This window comes from Muntiacus reevesi, chromosome 14 (genome assembly GCF_963930625.1).
Source record: "Muntiacus reevesi chromosome 14, mMunRee1.1, whole genome shotgun sequence".
Taxonomy (NCBI): domain Eukaryota; kingdom Metazoa; phylum Chordata; class Mammalia; order Artiodactyla; family Cervidae; genus Muntiacus; species Muntiacus reevesi.
This window is the reverse complement of record NC_089262.1, coordinates 50,612,216-50,629,715: the sequence shown is the minus strand read 5'-3', so window position 1 is coordinate 50,629,715 and position 17,500 is coordinate 50,612,216. Positions and strand designations below refer to the sequence as shown.

The 17,500-nt window shown below is 46.5% G+C and overlaps 2 protein-coding genes across 2 annotated transcripts in view; one reads left to right on the top strand and one right to left on the bottom strand.

Moving 5' to 3' along the window:
* ZSWIM6 (zinc finger SWIM-type containing 6) overlaps nucleotides 1-5,237 on the bottom strand; it is a 209,666-nt gene extending 204,429 nt beyond the window's left edge. Inside the window, exon 1 of the mRNA XM_065905411.1 lies at nucleotides 4,566-5,237. Within this exon, the coding sequence (XP_065761483.1) occupies nucleotides 4,566-5,232 (667 nt within the window). The 5' untranslated portion in view covers nucleotides 5,233-5,237. The remainder of the gene's footprint in view (nucleotides 1-4,565) is intronic.
* On the top strand, nucleotides 5,231-14,809 carry LOC136146425 (uncharacterized). The gene is made up of 4 exons (XM_065905305.1): nucleotides 5,231-5,323; nucleotides 5,611-5,735; nucleotides 6,046-8,907; nucleotides 11,216-14,809. Exons 1-3 carry the CDS (start codon nucleotides 5,231-5,233, stop codon nucleotides 6,668-6,670), a joined length of 843 nt encoding a protein of 280 aa, XP_065761377.1. The 3' UTR covers nucleotides 6,671-8,907; nucleotides 11,216-14,809.
* Nucleotides 14,810-17,500: the final 2,691 nt, after the last annotated feature.

Here is a 17,500-nt window from a genome sequence, read left to right as displayed (position 1 = left end):
ACTTATCCCCTTTTACTGCCTTGCTACTTCCTAAATCATGAAATTTAAATAAATCTGAAAAGACCATGAGAATGCTTACCAGTGTGAACATAACTTTTCTCCCAAAAGGTAACCAGCAAAAAAAAAAAACTTCCTTTTAAAACTCAGCTCCTTCCTTCTACAAAACACTAGTTTCTAGTTTTGTTTAGACATTCCTTGCTTTTAAATAATTGTTCAGTCACAATTAAGGAAACGGTGTTTCAAAACAAAAAAAAGAAAACTAAGTGTACACCAGGTCTTCAGAAAGGAGACACACACACAAACACATACTCCAAAACAAAAAATAAGCATTCATTAAAAAACACAAGGATAATTTTTCTAAGATTTATTACAAAAATATATGTATCTAATTTTAAGAAAAATCCAGCCATAAATTAATACAATGAAAAGTAAAATTCTCCCAAAACCGTGCCCATTCATCTGCCCTTCTCCAAAGATAATCACTATTCAATGGTTGCTTGGGTAGGCTTTCCAGACATCTTTATAACACCAATATGCAAGTCTGTCTTTGTTTTCAACAGAAACTGCAGTGTACTACATAAACAGTTGATTTGTTTTCAAATGAAACATGTTGGTCACTCCTACTTGTCAGTATATAAAAATTTACTTTGTTTTTTGGTGGTTGCATAGTATTCCACTGAGTACTTCCTAACCAGTTCCCCTCTGATAGAAATTTAGATTGAGTCCAGCTTTTCAGTTGCAAACCATACTGCAATGAGCATCACCCACCGTACTGAACATCTCTGCACACTGGTATCAATAGATCTACAGATTAAATTCCTAGAAATGACACAAAGAGACTGACTGCAGCATCAGGGGAGGCAGCATCCCATTCTCCCACCTCCTCAATCAATTCTGGGCAATATCTACCCGTGAGGCAGTGCGGTAGATGAAAACAGCTTTCCATTTTTGTCTCTTGTATTTAAGATGAATACATTTATTAATAATTTGCATTTCTTTGTGAAATGTCTATTTTTCCTACCAAGTTCTTCATCTCTCTTTTTCCCCAAATTTCAGGAATTATCTGCCAGCCTTTGGTCAAAGATGTTGCAAACAACTACACCAGTTAGTTGCCTAACTTGGTCCATCATGTTTTCAGTCCTACAGAAACTTTGAGACTTTTTTTTTAATCAAGTAACTTGTATCTGTCTTTTCCTTTACAATTCAAGTTTCAGGCCCCATTAGGAACGCTCTTTTCCAGGATTCCCTTGTAGTTCAGTGGGTAAAGAATCTGCCTGCAGTGTAGGAGACCTGGGTTTAATCCCTGGGTTGGGAAGATCCCCTGGAGAAGCAAATGGCAACCCACTCCAGTATCCTTGCCTGGGAAATCTCCTGGTAGACAGCAGTCCATGGGGTCAGAAAGAGTTGGGCATGACTGACACTTACTTACTTTCCAGGCAAAAATTTTTGTTGAAAATTCGTATGTGACTTCTAAACCATTACTCAAATACTGTCAATTATATTTACATTCAAGCACCTTCAGCATTAGCTCCCTTCCAATATATCATTAGTTAAATAAGCTAACAATACTTTCTCTTAAACTTCCCTTAATCAACTGATGAACAGCTCTGCATCAATTAAATACTGCTCACAACTACTACTCAAATATTTAATTTTTTTCCTTTAAACTTCTTCTTAAAATCTAGGGGTTGAAAAATAACCAAGAAGGTATGTTTAAATACTGCGAAGTCCCAATTCTCTGCCCCTCAATCCTTAAGTAATCTTCAACACTGTAAGTGCAAAATAAAGTCCAGCAACTAGACTGTCTGTATTGTAGCTGTAATTTAGTCATCTCTACAAAACTCAATGAATACTTCCTGTACAAACAAACTTGTAATTTTGCAATACCAGAAAACTGCTTATGATGCTATCAACACATATTCTGTTCTTTTCCATTTCAGGTTATGAAGGGGAAAAGACTTCTACCTCAAATCACAAAATTATAAAATAAGCTTCATGTTAGTTCCAATTCAAACCACCACTTAGAGCTGAATTAGATGGTTAATCTAGCCACTCTCTCTGTTCTTCATCAAGGGGGAAAAAAAATCCTGGTCATAAGTTTTCTATCTCACAGTGCCAGCTGCCAGGCATTTAACAGCCTTCCATCTCTACACCGACTGGCACAACAAGTAATACAACTTGGAAGTTAAGGAAATTGGCAGAACACGAAGGGGAAAAAAGAATTTTTTCCACCATTTGTACAGCACTTGTTTAGCACGTATGTAAGTGTTTCCAAAGGGGTGGTCAACTCTTCAAGCTATATGAGAAGCATCATCCTACTTCACATCAACCACTGCCAACTCCATTCAGTGGCCTCCTTCCCCTCTGGGGACTATTCAGAAAGTTACTATTTTCTTTTACAACTCACCCAGGCCTCTTCACCAATGAAAGCAGGCAAGGCCCACGCTGTGTGTCTGTCTCCTAGAGAAGATTGCATCTTTTATTTATCGTCCCTTGGCTTTATTTTCACAGTGAATTCCTGGCTTAAATGCAATCAGCCAAGAAACCCTCCCTATGTGCTCTCCTGTCATTCCTCATTGCTTGCAAGCAGAGTCAAGCACAGAAGGGGGAAAAAAAACTCAGCATTGCCAGCCAAGTCATAAAAACTCACAAACTAGTTTGTTATATTGAGATACCATGGATGTGCTTCAAACCATTTCAACCAGGCAGGAAACAAGGGGAGGAGGGGTATAACTTGAAAGAATGTTAATTAGATTTTTTTTAAAAGGATAGATGTATAGCCTCAGAAGTTAAACCCCCCTCCAGACATAAGGAAAGGGTGTCTAACCTAGAAAAGGCAACACTGGGGGCGACCTTTAGAAATAAATGACCATGCAGAAAATCACGTTCGCAGATTGCATTAGAATTCAAATTAACCAGACAGGATTAAAACAAATCTTAATTCTCTCTTGGGGCCCCACCCAGACCCCTACCCGACTCCCAAAGAGAAGGATAAAAGGAACTGACTACGGAAAGACAAGATTAAATTAAAAATCAGAGACAGTGATGCTGCCAAATCTCTCCCCATTCATTAGGAACCGCGTTCACCACCACAGTTTAAACAGACAGCACTATAAAAGGGGGGTAGAAAAATACGCCGTTTTGCAATCAGGAGAAAAATACGAGGAAAGGGGAGTTTCACTACAGCATTGTTCTTTTCCGTCTTGCTCAAACATCCCCAGCGCTACAGCTGGAAAAAAAATATCTGACCAGAAAGACACATTGGAGGGTGGGGGGAGCGGGGAGCACAGAGAAAGCTTTTAAAACTCGGTATTTGAGAAAACTCTCATGGTCTGTCAGAGAAAGAAGGGCTGTGCAGCTTTAAGTCCTTCTCTCGCCTTTGTCAATATCTTCTACTTTACAAGCCCTGAAAAGAAATAAAGAGACTCTTTTGTTTGGTTTCCCCTTTTCGGAGGGTGACAGAAAACTGAAAGGGGCACAAATAAGCCTGAAAACGAGAACAAAGTGCGGGGTCGTGCCCGACTGCCAGGCGGTCCGCGACGCGGGCGCTGACGCGAAGCCCCTCCGCCTCGCGCTCTGGCCGCCGCCGGCCGCGAGCGCCCAGCCTGTCGCAGCTCCCCGCGGCTCGCACGGAGCACGACCCCCGGCCCCCTCCCCGGTGCAAACCGAACTCCGCCGGCAGGAGCTCCGGCTACGCCGCGGTCCCCCGGTAAGGGGAAAAGCCAGCTGCCACGGGCCCGGCTCGCACCCTTTGACTTGCGGGCGTCCTCGGGAGGAGAGGTCCCTCAGGAAAGGGGTCCAGCCTGACGCCCGCGCACCCCGAGACGGCGAGGCGCGGAGGGAAGGGCATTTAAACCCCGGGGTGGCCAGCGGAGCTCGCCCGGGCCAGCCCAGACGCCGCAGCGACTCCCCCGCCCCCCGGAACGCCGCGGCCGCCAGCCCGTCGAAGCCCTGAGAGGAGCGGCCGCCGAGTGGCATTAAAATGTATTTCCCTCCCCTCAAATGGAGAGGGCGGGGAAGGGGGGTGCAGAGGAGAAAGACCAGCGAGTGACAGACAAGGGGAGAGATGAGGCAGAGCGCAGAGCGCGGCCCGGCCGCCGGCCCGGCCCCGGCCGGCATTGTCTGTGCGGCCCGCGCCCCCTCCCCCGCCCCGCACGGCCCCACCACAGACACCCTCCGCCCGAGCCCAGCCGGCCGCCCGCGCCTTTGTCCACATTCACCCCCCAAAACCGGTCAGCAGCTCTCCAGGACGCGCTCCCAGGGAGAAGGGCGGGGAACGGAGCGGCCCGGGGGCACCCGACACCCACCCGGCGGACCCCGCGGAGGGGCGCGTCCTGCTGATTCATTTCCCACTCGCGCTGGCCTGTCCGGGGAGACAGGGGGCGGGGAGGGGCGGAGAGGAAATGGGCGCTTCGTTCAGAAGCACTGTCCCGGCCAGTGAGGGCACCGGGCGGGGTGCGGGCGCGCGCTGCGCTGAGGGGCTGCCCAGAGGGGAGGGGGCGGACGCCACCCCCCCGAGGGACTGACGGACGGACAGACGACCCCGCGACTGCCCCGTGACTCACCGACTTGCAGGACGTTGTCGACGCAGCCGCTTTCCAGCAGCGCGATGCCCCGGCGGAAGGGCAGCCGTGTCTCGTCGCCGCCGTCCGCCGGCCCGGCGGCCCCCACCGACGGGGCCCCGGCCCCGGCAGCGGCGGCAGCGGCGGCGGCGGCAGCGGCGGCGGCGGCCGAGGTGGCGGCCGGCGAGGACGAGGAGCCGCCGCCGCCCGCGCCGCCCGCGCCGCCGCCCGCGCCGCCGGGGCCGCCGCTGTCGTCGCCGGGGCCGCCCGCGGCGCCGCCGCCGGTGTTGAAGGACGAGTACATGCAGATCTCCCGCTCGCTGCGGGGGAAGGACCAGTAGACGATGCGGCGCTGCACCGGCTCCGGGATGCGCTCGAAGCGCTCCTCCACGCGCTGGAACGGCCACTTCTCAGCCACCTTGCGCGCCGCGATGTCCAGCAGCGACTCGGGGCTCTGGGTCTTGCCCGGCGGCAGCAGACCCAGCGCTGCGCCGCCTCCGCACGCCGCTGCCGCCGCGCCGCCCGCCCGCGGGCCCGGCCGACAGGCAGAGCTGTAACCGCCACCCGCTCCTCCGCCGCCGCTGCTGGCCCCGCCGCCGCCGCCGCCGCCGCCGCCCGGCCGGCAGCAGAGCCGTTTCGCGGGAGGAGGCTGCTGTCCGCGCTCCGCCATGACCGCGCCGCTTCTAACCCGACAGCGGAAGTGCCGGGACCCTATAAACGGCACAAGGAAGCGCGACACGCACACGCCGCCGCGACGCCACGCTGCCATCTAGGGCCCGCCGCTCCTTGTACGGGCACAAGAGGTGGGGCCTTCGCCGTGACGTCGCGGCCGAGGCGGGGCACCGATAGGGGGACCTAGGGCCAAGGGCGGGGCCTATGCAAATCGCTGGGCTGAAACATAAATAGAGCACTCGGCGGACACGGGGGTAGCGGGGGCGGTGGGGTTGGGTGCCCGCTGGGTTGTGAGAATGTCAGGCTGCTGTGACGCGGGGGGCGGGGCTCAGGCGGGGTTCCCGGGGGAGGGGGCGGGCCGTCCGGCGTGGCCTAGGGTGCAAGGGTCTCTGCGCCCCCTGCCTGCTCAACTTTCACCTCCAATTCCCTGCCTCCCTTTGATGTCCCGCAAGTGAGGACGCGCCTCGTGGGTCGCTGCGTGGAGGGAAGAGTAGATGGGAGGTGAGCACGGGAGAGGGGTCCGGGTAAGTGGGGGGCGGGACCCTGAGTCGAGGCCCCACCCCCACCCCCGCCAGAGCCGGCCCGCCGGGGGAAAAGCCTCTGGGCGGAGGAGGCGCTTTCAAAACAAAGAAATGCGGCGTGGAACCCGGGGGACTGGGGTGGTGAGGAAGGCGGAGGAGGTGCGGCGGAGGCCGCCTGCTTCCCCTCCAGTCAGCCCAGAGGAACTCCCCCCACCCCCAGCCCGGGCTGCGGCGCCGGAGAAGAGGGAGGAGGCTGCGGTAGTCGGCTGTTTTCCATTTCACTTTTGCAGACCTAGGCGGAGAAGAGCACCAGCTCCGCTGCTCCTCTTGTCTGCAGCGCGCTCGACCCCGAGCGAGTCTCAGCTTCCGCTCAGTCTCGGCTTCCAAGCTTGCCAAAGTGTCCGAAAACGCGCAGAGCGCTCGGAACCTGTCCCGCAGCTGTGCGACGCGCGTCTGGAGCTGGCCGCAGCCGCCCCGCCCTCGCGCGCCTTCAGCCCCGCGGGCGGGGATGCCGGCTCCGCGGCCGCTCTACCGGGACCCTGCTCCAGGCCCGGGCGTGCTCCGGCTCGAGGTGGAAGGCACACCCGGGGTAGTGGATTTAGCAAACACACCTTTGTGAGTACACACGACACGGGCGCGCGCGCACACACCCTACAGGCGCGCGCGCACAGTCCAGCCGGCTGCAGACGGCGCGCCCCGGCCGTTCGGCGGCGGATTGTGGCTGCGAGCGCACTCGGTGCGCCTTTGGGTCCACGGCCAGCCTCGGCCCCAGGCTGCGGGGAGCCCTGGCGCTCGGGACGCACGCCGGGCTCTCTGCCGCCCTGGCGGCGCCCGAATGCCCCATCCTCCCGGGGCAAGGCTGCGTGGGGGCGGGCGGGAGGAGAGCGCAGCTTGATGGGGCCGGGGCGCCGGTGAAGGCAAAGAAGCGAGTTCCCTGTGAACCAGGAACGCTGCAGACATTGTTCTTCGTACTCTCCGGGGCTCAGTCGAATGTGGGTCCAAAACAGCCTTAATTATCACGTTAGAGACATCCCTACTCTTTGCCTTGCCTAATGTTTTTCCTGTAAACCATGCCACTGATACTGTCGCTATTTTAGAAGATAAACCGTATCTCCTTTGACACGTTAGCATCTTTTAAGGTTATTGGCTGATATCCATATGCCTGCCTTGTTGCCTGAATTTAAAGAGAGAAGAGCGCTCCCGAGTTTTCAAGAAAATCGCCCACTCAGGGCCGAGGCCCCGGAAACCTCGAGCTCCAGGTCTTGGCTCTTCCCCTCTTCGGGCCTCACCAAGCCCGAGGCTGCAGGTCCCTAAGGGACCGGATGCTGGCCGACTTTTCGCAGCTGCCTAACTTGTAAGGAAAATTTTGGTGACAGTATGTTTTTGTATATCCATCTGGTATTTTTCTGGGCACCTCCTCAATGCTTAGGAAAAGGACTGGGTAGAAAACTGGAAGACTATCTAACGGGCAAAAGGGAGGCGGGAAGGTTTTTCCTTCAGTTTTTTTTATTTCTAAACTTCTTTTAAAAAAATTAAAAATTTAATTAAAAGTATATATATATGATAGAAAAAACTAAGTCGAAAGTAAAATGTGGTTTCCATTCTGTCTTCAGACACAGCCATGATAGAACTTAGGCTTGTGTAATATTGTGTAGATTACTAAGGATTTTCATACACATACACACAGAATCTTGGAACTGCAAAGTGAAAGATGACAAAACTCATATCCCCAGACAGAGTAAGTGACTCATTCAGGCACCTACCAGGTGTTAGTGGAAGAAATTAATTCATACTGAGTGAGAAAGTGGACTCCTTTGGAAGTGCCTAACGTTTAGAGATCTTGACTTCGTATTGAACCAAGGAGACTGGATTTAAGGCATTGTCCTACATGAGAGGAATTTCATTTAACTGTTCAAAGGTGAGTCCAAAGCCACCAGCTCAGGTTTCCCCCTCTGTAGTCTCTTAACTGAGACCAACTCTCCCGCTCTTGAACTGTCCTCCTTCCTCTGGTTCCCTGAGACTCTCCTGATCTTATAATGTCTCCAACTTGTCTTTCTCTGCCTTGTTTTGGGGTTTCTCTTCCTCCAAACTTTAATGTGCACCCTGCCCTACAGCCTAGGAGGGTCCTCTTCTCTATTTTTAGTGGCCCACACTTTGGAGAGCTTCCACCGTTTGCAGCTCCCAGCCATGGTCTCTGCTTCAGCTCACTTCTTGCTAGTGGTCAACTCCCTTTTCCATTGCCACCTCCAACCCAAAGTTCCACATTTCCCTGGAAACCAGGCTCTCTTCCCCTAGACTGTTATTATAGTTGCCACCTGCTCATAGGCCGCCAAGATTTTTTCCTCTTTGCCTGCAACTCTCATATAGGTTTACTTGCTGCGTTCTCTCCTGGCCCCTCTCGCTTAGTCACTTATTCCTCCTCTTCACACAGCCTCCTCACTGGTGTGTCTGTATAACCTTTCCTCATGCAAATCCTCCTCCACCCAGCTGTTATGCTTCCTAAAGTATAATTCTGATGGTATCACCCTCCTGCTCAAGTCCCTTTAAATGACTCCCTGCCACGTAGGGAAAGTCCAAATTCAGGTCTGATCTTGACCAAACCCAACTTTCCAGCCTTATCTTTGCTAAAATCTAACAGACCTTCCAGGTTCCAGACAGGAACGTTGTTAAATCCCATCAAGACTTCTCCCAGCTCCCTAGATGACATCCCAGCTTCCCCAATCTGCACATTTGCTCAAGATGTTCCTGTTGGTGGTAACAGAGACATTCTTTCTCCCCATAGAACTTGTCAAATTCCTACCCTTCCTTCCAGGACTGGCTCAAATGCCACTTCCTCTGGGAAAACCCACCTGGATGTGTGAGCTCTCTCTCCTCAAGCTCCTCTGACACTTTGGATCTTCCTCGTGACATTTATACCATTCTGCCAAGGGTCACAGCTATGTTCACACTTGCAAGAGTCATTCATCTTCTCTTCCCTGCTTAGAAAGGCTCTGAGGGCTGGGATTATGCCTCAGCCATCTCTGTGGTCCCAGGTACCCAGCACTGCACTGCAAGGCTTCCATCTCCCCAGAGGTCAGTTGCACTCATGAGTCAAGAAAGAAGTTGCCAATATGTCATCTTTGGCTAGTTCTTGTGCCACTCTCATGTTTGAGGTATTTACAATGTTTTTTTCCTGGTGTTCATAGAAATCATTACTAAATTACTTCTAATTGCCCTTTTCAAACAGGCGCCAACCCTAGGGACCAAATCAGGGCTAAAGGCCTCTGGTTATGCTGAAATGTTTAACATTAGGCAATGGTAGGAAATCAAAGTACAGAAAGTCTTCAGCTTCCCAAGTGCAGTGATTCATCACATCACACCACAGCACATCGGCCAGTGTGGTCAGGAGCTGGGCTTTTAGGCAGACTTCATAAACAGAACTCCCTGTAGCTAAACTGATAGAGAGACACCCTCTCCCCCAGCACCATACCAAGCGCCTGGCCTGTTGCACTTGGCTGCATCAATAGATGAATAGCTAAGGATTTATTTGAAAGGAGCAGTGGCAACCTATCTAGACATCTGTCATGACCTGTCTTTAAGAATGAAAATTGGAATTAAGTTCAGTAGAGATGTATAAAATTCCTGGAGCAGTGGGTTTCAAAGAGAGATCCTTAGAGTACCTCAGAGCATTGCACACAATTTTGGAGCTGGGAACCAGAAACTGACACACCGTTACTCCCCATGTAAGTCGTTGCTTCACACTCAAGTTTGAAAACTACCGTTTGGTGGCAAGAACTTCACGCAGCCCCAACACTTAGGAGGAGGCCTGCAGAAGGAAAAAATGGCTTTGCCTCATCATTATTGCTAGTCATCTCAGCTAATTAAGAGATTAATTTTCTAATAATAGGAAGATTTGAAGATGTGAGAATTAGATCTATGGAACTTTAAGTCACTTGAAGATGGACACAGCTATTCCTGCTTCCATGCTTTTCCTTGTACTGGGATATACTTTTTATATTATAACCAAAGCCAAGTATTAATATGTTCCCTGGGATATAATTAAATTGCTTAGGGAGAAAGAAAAGCCTAAAATAGTTAGCCTATGAATCGGGATTATTCTCCTGTTCAGTAGAATAACAGAGAATTCTAGGTGCCTAAAAAAGAGTAAAGAGTGAGATATTAGAGATGACACTTCATTCGGACAAAATGTTCAAAACCAGGGGACAGTGCCAAAAAGAATCTCCCTAATCAATCATTTCCTCCAAGTAGATTCTTGGGCAAAATAAGAAGCGGGCAGGGAATGATCAACCCAGAACTGATCAATTTAAAATAGTTGTTCTGTCTCTGAAGACAGGAAAGTTTTGATCTATTTCAACTGCTAAATTCCAAAAAATCAAACCACTGACATTTCACTATTATTATTGTTTGATTATTATCTAGAGGTTTTATAAACAATAACTCCTTTGGTGCCCCAGTCCCCCATCCCCACCCCCCACCCCCCATGTTGCGTCCACCCCTGTTCCAGCACAAGTAATGAATGAAGAAACTGAAGCTCAGAGAAGCTAACCAAAGGTTATTCAGCTCCAGTCTGGCCAAGCAGGGATTCAAGTTCAGTCTGTCTGATGATAAAGTCAGATCTTTCCCCATTATCTGTTACTTCCCAGACTTGCCAGATTATAAGAACAGCCCTACATACCTGTTTAAAATACATATTTCCTTTAGGGCTCCCCTAGAGAGTGCTAGGAACCTTGAATCTGTTTTGTTTGTTTTGCTGTTGTGGTGGGTTTTTTTTTTTTCAATGTATGCCCTAGATAAATATCCAGAATAGGCAAGTTGGGAAACTTCATCATTCTGTGGCCACATTATCACTTACTAACCCATAGTTTCTTTCTTTAGGAAGTAACCTTCTAGAATTTGCTGCAATTAAAAGAAAGTGTATGCAACCACTGATCAACCAACCAATCTTTTCCATCCTATTTCTAAGAACAGTGTATACTCTATTAAGACAAAAGTCTTTAAAGTTACAATCTGGGTTTTTCAAAACTAAATTGTTACATCTCAACTTATACAAAAAAATCAGGTTGGCAATTTGCTTATAAGTTAATTTGCTTCAAATTTTAATTTGAACATTAATTCCACCCCCCAGAAGTAAAAGTATTTGCTTTTTTTGAATATTAGATAATCTACTCTTGTTAATTTTTAGCAAAAATACGTTAGTGTAAAGATAGTCTGTGTACCATTTCAGTATTGTGAAAACTGACCAGAGCGTTACCATTCTGCTATTCATTCCAATCCAAAGTGCAGTGGTGAAGATCTTATCAGATGAAGCCATTTCAGAACTGGAATGTTTAACAGACCTTCAACATGACTTGGAACCTAGTGATAGCCAAAAGAAATAGGAAATGCCACGTTTAATTATAGCTCTTAGTCTTTCCCATTTTTTAATAACTAACTTAAAAAAATTTTTTTATTGGAATATAGTTGATCATCATGCAAAATGCCAGGTTGGATGAATCACAAGTTGGAATCCAGATTGCCAGGAGAAACATCAACAACCTCTCATATGCAGATAATAATACTGTAATGGCAGAAAGCGAAGAGGATCCAAAGAGCCTCTTATTGAGGATAAAAGAGTTGTGTGGAAAAGCTGGCTTAAAACTCAACATTCAAAAAACTAAGATCATGTCATCTGTTCCCATCACTTCATGGCAAATAGAAGGGGGAAACGTGGGAACAGTGACAGATTTGATTTTCTTGGGCTCCAAAATCTCTGTGGATGTTGACTGCAGCCATGAAATTAAGAGACACTTGCTTCTTGAAAGAAAAGCTATGACAAACGTAGACAGTGTATTAAAAAGCAAAGGCATCACCTTGCCGACAAAGGTCCATCTAAGTCAAAGTTATGATTTTACTCATGTACAAATGTGAGAGTTGGACTTTAAGGAAGGCTGAATGCCAAAGAATTAATGCTTTCGAATTATTGTGCTGGGGAAGACTCTTGAGAGTCCCTTGAACAGGAAGGAAATCAGACCTATCAATTCTAAAAGAAATCACCGTGAGTATTCATTGGAAGGACTGATGCTGAAGCTGAAGTTCCAATACTCTGACCACCTGATGTGAAGAGCTGACTCATTGGAAAAGACCCTGATTCTGGGAAAGATTGAAGGAAAAGAGGACAACAGAGGATGAGATAGTTGGGTAGCATCTCAGACGCAATGGACATGAGTTTGAGCAAGCTTCAAGAGATGGTTAAGGACAGGGAAGCCTGGCATGCTGCAGTCCATGGGGTCCCAGAGTTGGACACGACTGAGTGGCTAAACAACAATAATTGATTTACAATGTTGTGTTTCAGATGTACTGCAAAGTAAGTGAGCTATACATATACATATATCCATTCCTTTTTTCTTTTTTAGATTCTTTTTCCATATAGGCCATTACAGAGTACTGAGTAGAGTTCCCTGTGCTATACACTAATAAGAACTGTGTCTATGTCAATCCCAATCTCCCAATTCATCCCTCTCCACCCCTTATCCCCTGGTAACCTTAAGTGTGTTTTCTACACCCATGACTCTACTTCTGTTTTGTAAATGAGTTCGCTTCTGCCCTTTTTTTCCTTCTAGGATTCCACATGCAAGTGGTATCTAATGATATTTGTCTTTCTGTGTCTGTCTTACTTCACTCAGTATGACAATCTCTAGTTCTGTCCATGTTGCTGTAAATGGCATTATTTTTTTCTTTTTAGAATGGCTGAGTAATATTCCATTGTATATTTATACCACATTTCTTTATTCATTCCTCGGTTGATGGACATTTAGGTTGCTTTCCTGTCCTGCCTATTGTAACTAAATGATGCAATGAACACTGGTGCACATGTATCTTTTTGAATTATGGTTTTCTCTGGGTATATGTCCAGGAGTGGGATTGCTAGGTCATATGGTAGTTCTATTTTTAGTTTTGTAAGAACTGTCCATACTGTTCTCCATAGTAGCCGTACCAATTTACATTCCCACTAACAGTATAGGAGGGTTCCATTTTCTCCACACCCTCTCCAGTCGTTATTGTTTGTAGATTTTTTGATGATGGCCATTCTAACTACTGTGAGGTGATATTTCATTGTAGTTTTGATTTGCATTTATCTAATAATTAGTGATGTTGAGCATCTTTTCATGTGCCTTTCAGCTATCTACATGTCTTCTTTGGAGAATTGTCTGTTTAGATCTTCCACCCATTTATTGATTGGTTTATTTATAACTGTAACTTTTTAGTAAGTATTTTATTAAGCTTGTCATAAAATAGAAGAATACTATTCAATTGAATAATGTAAAAATTACTTAAAATTTCCATATTTATATCAACTGGAGAAAGAACTCACAGTTTTAAATATTGAAAAGTAACACTATAAAAAAAATCTTAGAAAATTAATGATTTCCTCTAAATTGCATCTATCTACCAATTCAGTCTTCATAGATATCTCTGATAGGTGAGATAGCAGGAGAAAAACACATATAAAACATTAAATGCTATGGTACGAACATATTCCCTGGGGAGACAAAAGATGCTCTGACATGCATGAAGGATGTATTTGCAGAATATAATGTCACCCCTCAAATCATTTCATAAACACATAGCAGGAGCATTTTCCAAAGTGATCAAACAGTATTTTATTCATTCTCATTCCCATCTGGAGGAAGTAAAGACATACAATTCAGACAACCAAGTAACTTTAGGGGGCACCTTATGCCTAGATAAAGATTATTTGCATTTAAGAGACAAACATGAAAATTAAAGTTAAAAATGTGAAAGCCAAACTTTATAATGTACTTATTAATGGCATTTTATCATCTACAATATTTTTAAATATTCAAGAACTCATTCCTTGTCAAGAATAGCAACATGACAATTCCGATATGAAAAGTGTCACTTCCAATGACTTCGTTCAAACCCAGAATTAAATATCTTGTGAAATGAAGCAGTCTCAGCAAAAGCTGTTATGTCAGATATTTTTGCAACCTGAAATCTCTATTAACTAACACCTCCGCAGAGCTACACTACAGTAAAAACTATGGTTATGCAGAACCTCTTTCTTTGTTATTTTTGGCTGCCCTGGGTCTTCCTTGCTACTTTGCTTCTCTAGTTGTGGGCAGTGAAGGCTTCTTTCTATCGGTGGCCCAGGGCCTCTTGTTGCCGTGGCTTCTCTCGTTGCGGTGCATGGGCTCTAGGGTGAGAGGGCTCAGTAGTTGTGCCATGCTGAATTAGTTGCCCCACCTCACGTGCAATCTTCCCCGACCAGGGTTCAACATGTGTCCTATGCATTGGCAGGCAGATGCCTCACCACCGTCAGTGAGGGAAGTCCTTGAAGATTTATTTCTCAAGTACCAAAGCTTCTTAAAAAATCTTAACCCTGTAGGCTAGAAATCGTCTAATGTGACATACTTTCTTGACTTCTTAAGCATAAGGTCTCCCTATAAACACAATGATGCCCTCAAGAGCGACTAAGGCATGCAAGACAATTTGTCCACAACTAAAAGCTGAAACTACTTTTATTTTTTCTTTCCTTTATTTCTTCTTTCCTTTTTTTTTGTTTTTTTTTGTTTTTATGTCTTTTCCCCCTCAGTTTTTTTGGTCTCTACAGTTGTGCTCTCCCGTGTTACTTTTAATTATTGTCATATAACCTGTCCCTCCTCCATTTCTGTGTTGTTTCTTCACATTTGGTGTGGCTTTCTGGAACCCAGAAAACCCACTTGTTAGAATTGTGAGTAAGATAAGAATCAATTACGTTCTTAATGAGGACATCCCCTCTGGTTAAAATATGCACAGTCTGTGTCACATTTATTTTGGTTTCTTGCAGACTTTCTGGATCGCAGGTAGGTGACAAAGAGAAGGGTATTAGATGGTCAAACTGGCTTCTGAGGGGTTAATATATGGTGATACTTGAAATTCTCAGTGATGGCTCTGAGGTGCCTATTGAATGATAGCATATAAAATAAAATATCTTGAGTGTGATTTAGGTTTAAAGTCTTCATAAAATTATAATCCTCTGAAACTTGGTGGTTCACATCTGGAATTTATGACAATATCCTGCCGGATTTCAGATGAAGCAGAAGCTGCCATTCCCAGATCACGGAGAAGAAGGGCCTGTCATGCATTCGTGTTACAGCTTGAGTTCCCCCTGGAGTGAGGAGGGAAAGAGAATAAAATCTTCAACAAGCCCACCCCACAAGACCCGAGGCTGTGCAGGACCCGGTTCCTGCTCATCTCTCCAGCTGGCCTCGCCCCAAGTTCATTCCCCTCACTCTCTGGGGTCCTGCCAACGCAGGCTGCTCAGGCCTGCTTTCGGTTCCTTGAACACTTGAGACTCACTTCCCCCAGAGGCCCTTTGCCCAAGAGTTCCCACTGCCTGGAATGCTCTCCCTCCCCAGGCCTGGCAGTCACTGCCGAGTTTCCTCCTACTCAGCTTAATCACACTTCCTTAGGAAGGCCTGGCCACTCTGACAGGTCAACTCTGCCCATTACACACTTGTAGCTAGTGCACTTCTCCTTGGAGCCCTTCGAGAGTTGTCATTTTTCATTTAGTTGTGTGTGGGACTGATTACCTAGAAAACAGTAGGTGCTCAGTAATTATTTGTTCAGCCCGTAGAAAGGTGGGAGCAAGGGCACCCCAGCCAGACTGGCCTCCTCATCGTGGTTAACATCCTGACCTGCCAGGAGAGCACTTCCTAACCTCTTCCTTTCTCTTGATTACTGCCAAGGCCCGTGGGTCTCTCCTCTTTCAAGAAAAGAATAAAACCCACTCCATGAACGTGCAACCGCATGCTGTGAGTCTATTACTACAAGGACATCATGGCATTATGCCAAGCAAAGAAATAAGAAGCAAATCTTCCCAACAAATTTCAAAACATTTGCCACATTGTCATACATGCTCCCTTTAACATTTGTCTCTTGTTAACTTTATTTGTCTGGCTTTTGTCTCAAGTTTTGGCAATTTCAAGTGTTGTGGTTGCTGTGGGATGAAGAAATAATGATCTCTTAGAGACTGAGGGGGAAAATATCCACTTTGGAGGGGGGTGTTTAGAGTTTCTCCCCTTTGATAGTATTCATGAATTGAGAGAATGTTGATTTGGAGGCAATGCTTCTGTGACATCAACCAATATTTATTTTTGCTCCTATAATGTGCCAGGCATGTTCTCTGCCAGGAACCCTCTACTTCCAAAGTGTTACATTAAAGATACATATGCCCTCTCCCAGGCTTCTTAGGGTTATCTTTAAGACAAGTTCAAATTGGTGACCGAGAACTATTAGCTCCGAGTGAGAACCTTTGCCATCCTTCCTCTAAACATCTTTATAACACTTCAACTAAATTTTAAAACATATTTTAGAAGTCTTTCTGACACATGGGAAACTAGGTTACGAAGAATTACACTGTATATACATTGTCGATTTTATTTTTTCCTTTGCTATTTCATAGGTAGATAAAAATTTCTTAACTTTCAGAGCAAGAAATAAACATTAGCTGTTGCCTCTTTTTGTTGTTGTTCTGTAGTCTTAATAGCTGTAGTCTGAATAGTTTTAATAATTAAGTCTTCCACAGAAAACTTGACCAATAATAACTGAAAAGTTTGGAAACTCTGGAAAATGAAGAAAATAGTATACTTGTCTTCTGAAGAGGCAAATATCCCCACAATTTTACATCCTCTAAGAAGGGCTTCCACTCCAGTGTTCTTGCCTGGAGAATCCCAGGGACCAGGGAGCCTGGTGGGCTGCCGTCTATGGGGTCACACAGAGTTGGACACGACTGAAGTGACTTAGCAGCAGCAGCAGAAGCAAGAAGGGTTTCATTTCCTTTAGACTTTGAACTTAGAACCTATGTATGTGTGTTTAGTTCTATAAGACTTGGTTTTTAACATATTATATAATACCCTGTGCTGTAATTTTCTACATCTCATGTCCCCAGAAAGTTTCCAGGTTCCCTGAGGGACAGGTATGGGTGATTCTAACATATCTCCTGCCTCATTTCTGTGTGGACGCTGACCAGTTGCCTCTCCCTCTCCATCTAAGGTGTCTTCCTCCTGTAAAGACTGCTCCCCACTGCACTTCCCTACCCCATCCCCACTACTTTTTCTTGCCTGTAATTCTGGCTTCATTAATAGCCAAAGAAGGCTTCTACCTTAAATGTGTGTTTGAGCAAGGCCAAATCTCCAGACTAAACTTAGTCCTCTCAGTTTACAGTTCAACCGTTAGAGATTTAGTTCATTTAGACCTTCCTGAACCTCCTTTGAAAAATATCCAGGGACTTCCCCAGCGATCCAGTGGTGAAGACGTCAAGCTCCCATTGCAGGCGGCCCAAGTATCCATCCTCTGTTGGGGAATTAAGTTTCCCCATGCTGTGCAGTGCAGCCAAAAAGAAGAAATACCAGTATCCCCTGAAGGGCTAAGACTTGAAGCCATTATCAATTTATAATCCCAAGGGATTAGTTAAACTGAGTGCCAACCCCTCTGCCACTTCCCATGGAAATGTAAATCGAGGATGGGCCCTACAGGGTGGCGCTGACAAGGAGACGGTCACTGGGCTGTGGGTTGCTGAATGAACTTCACTGATTTCACAGTGTTACCTTGGATTTCACACTCTTCAATGCATGGCTCTCCTTGACGTTTCCTGTTTCTTTTTTTCCCCACCTTGTTCCACCTTTGCTCCTCTTGCCTAGGTTTATCTGTGTGTGCAAAGGTCTGCGTGTATCCCCAGGCCTGTCTTTGTCGGGACACCGACTT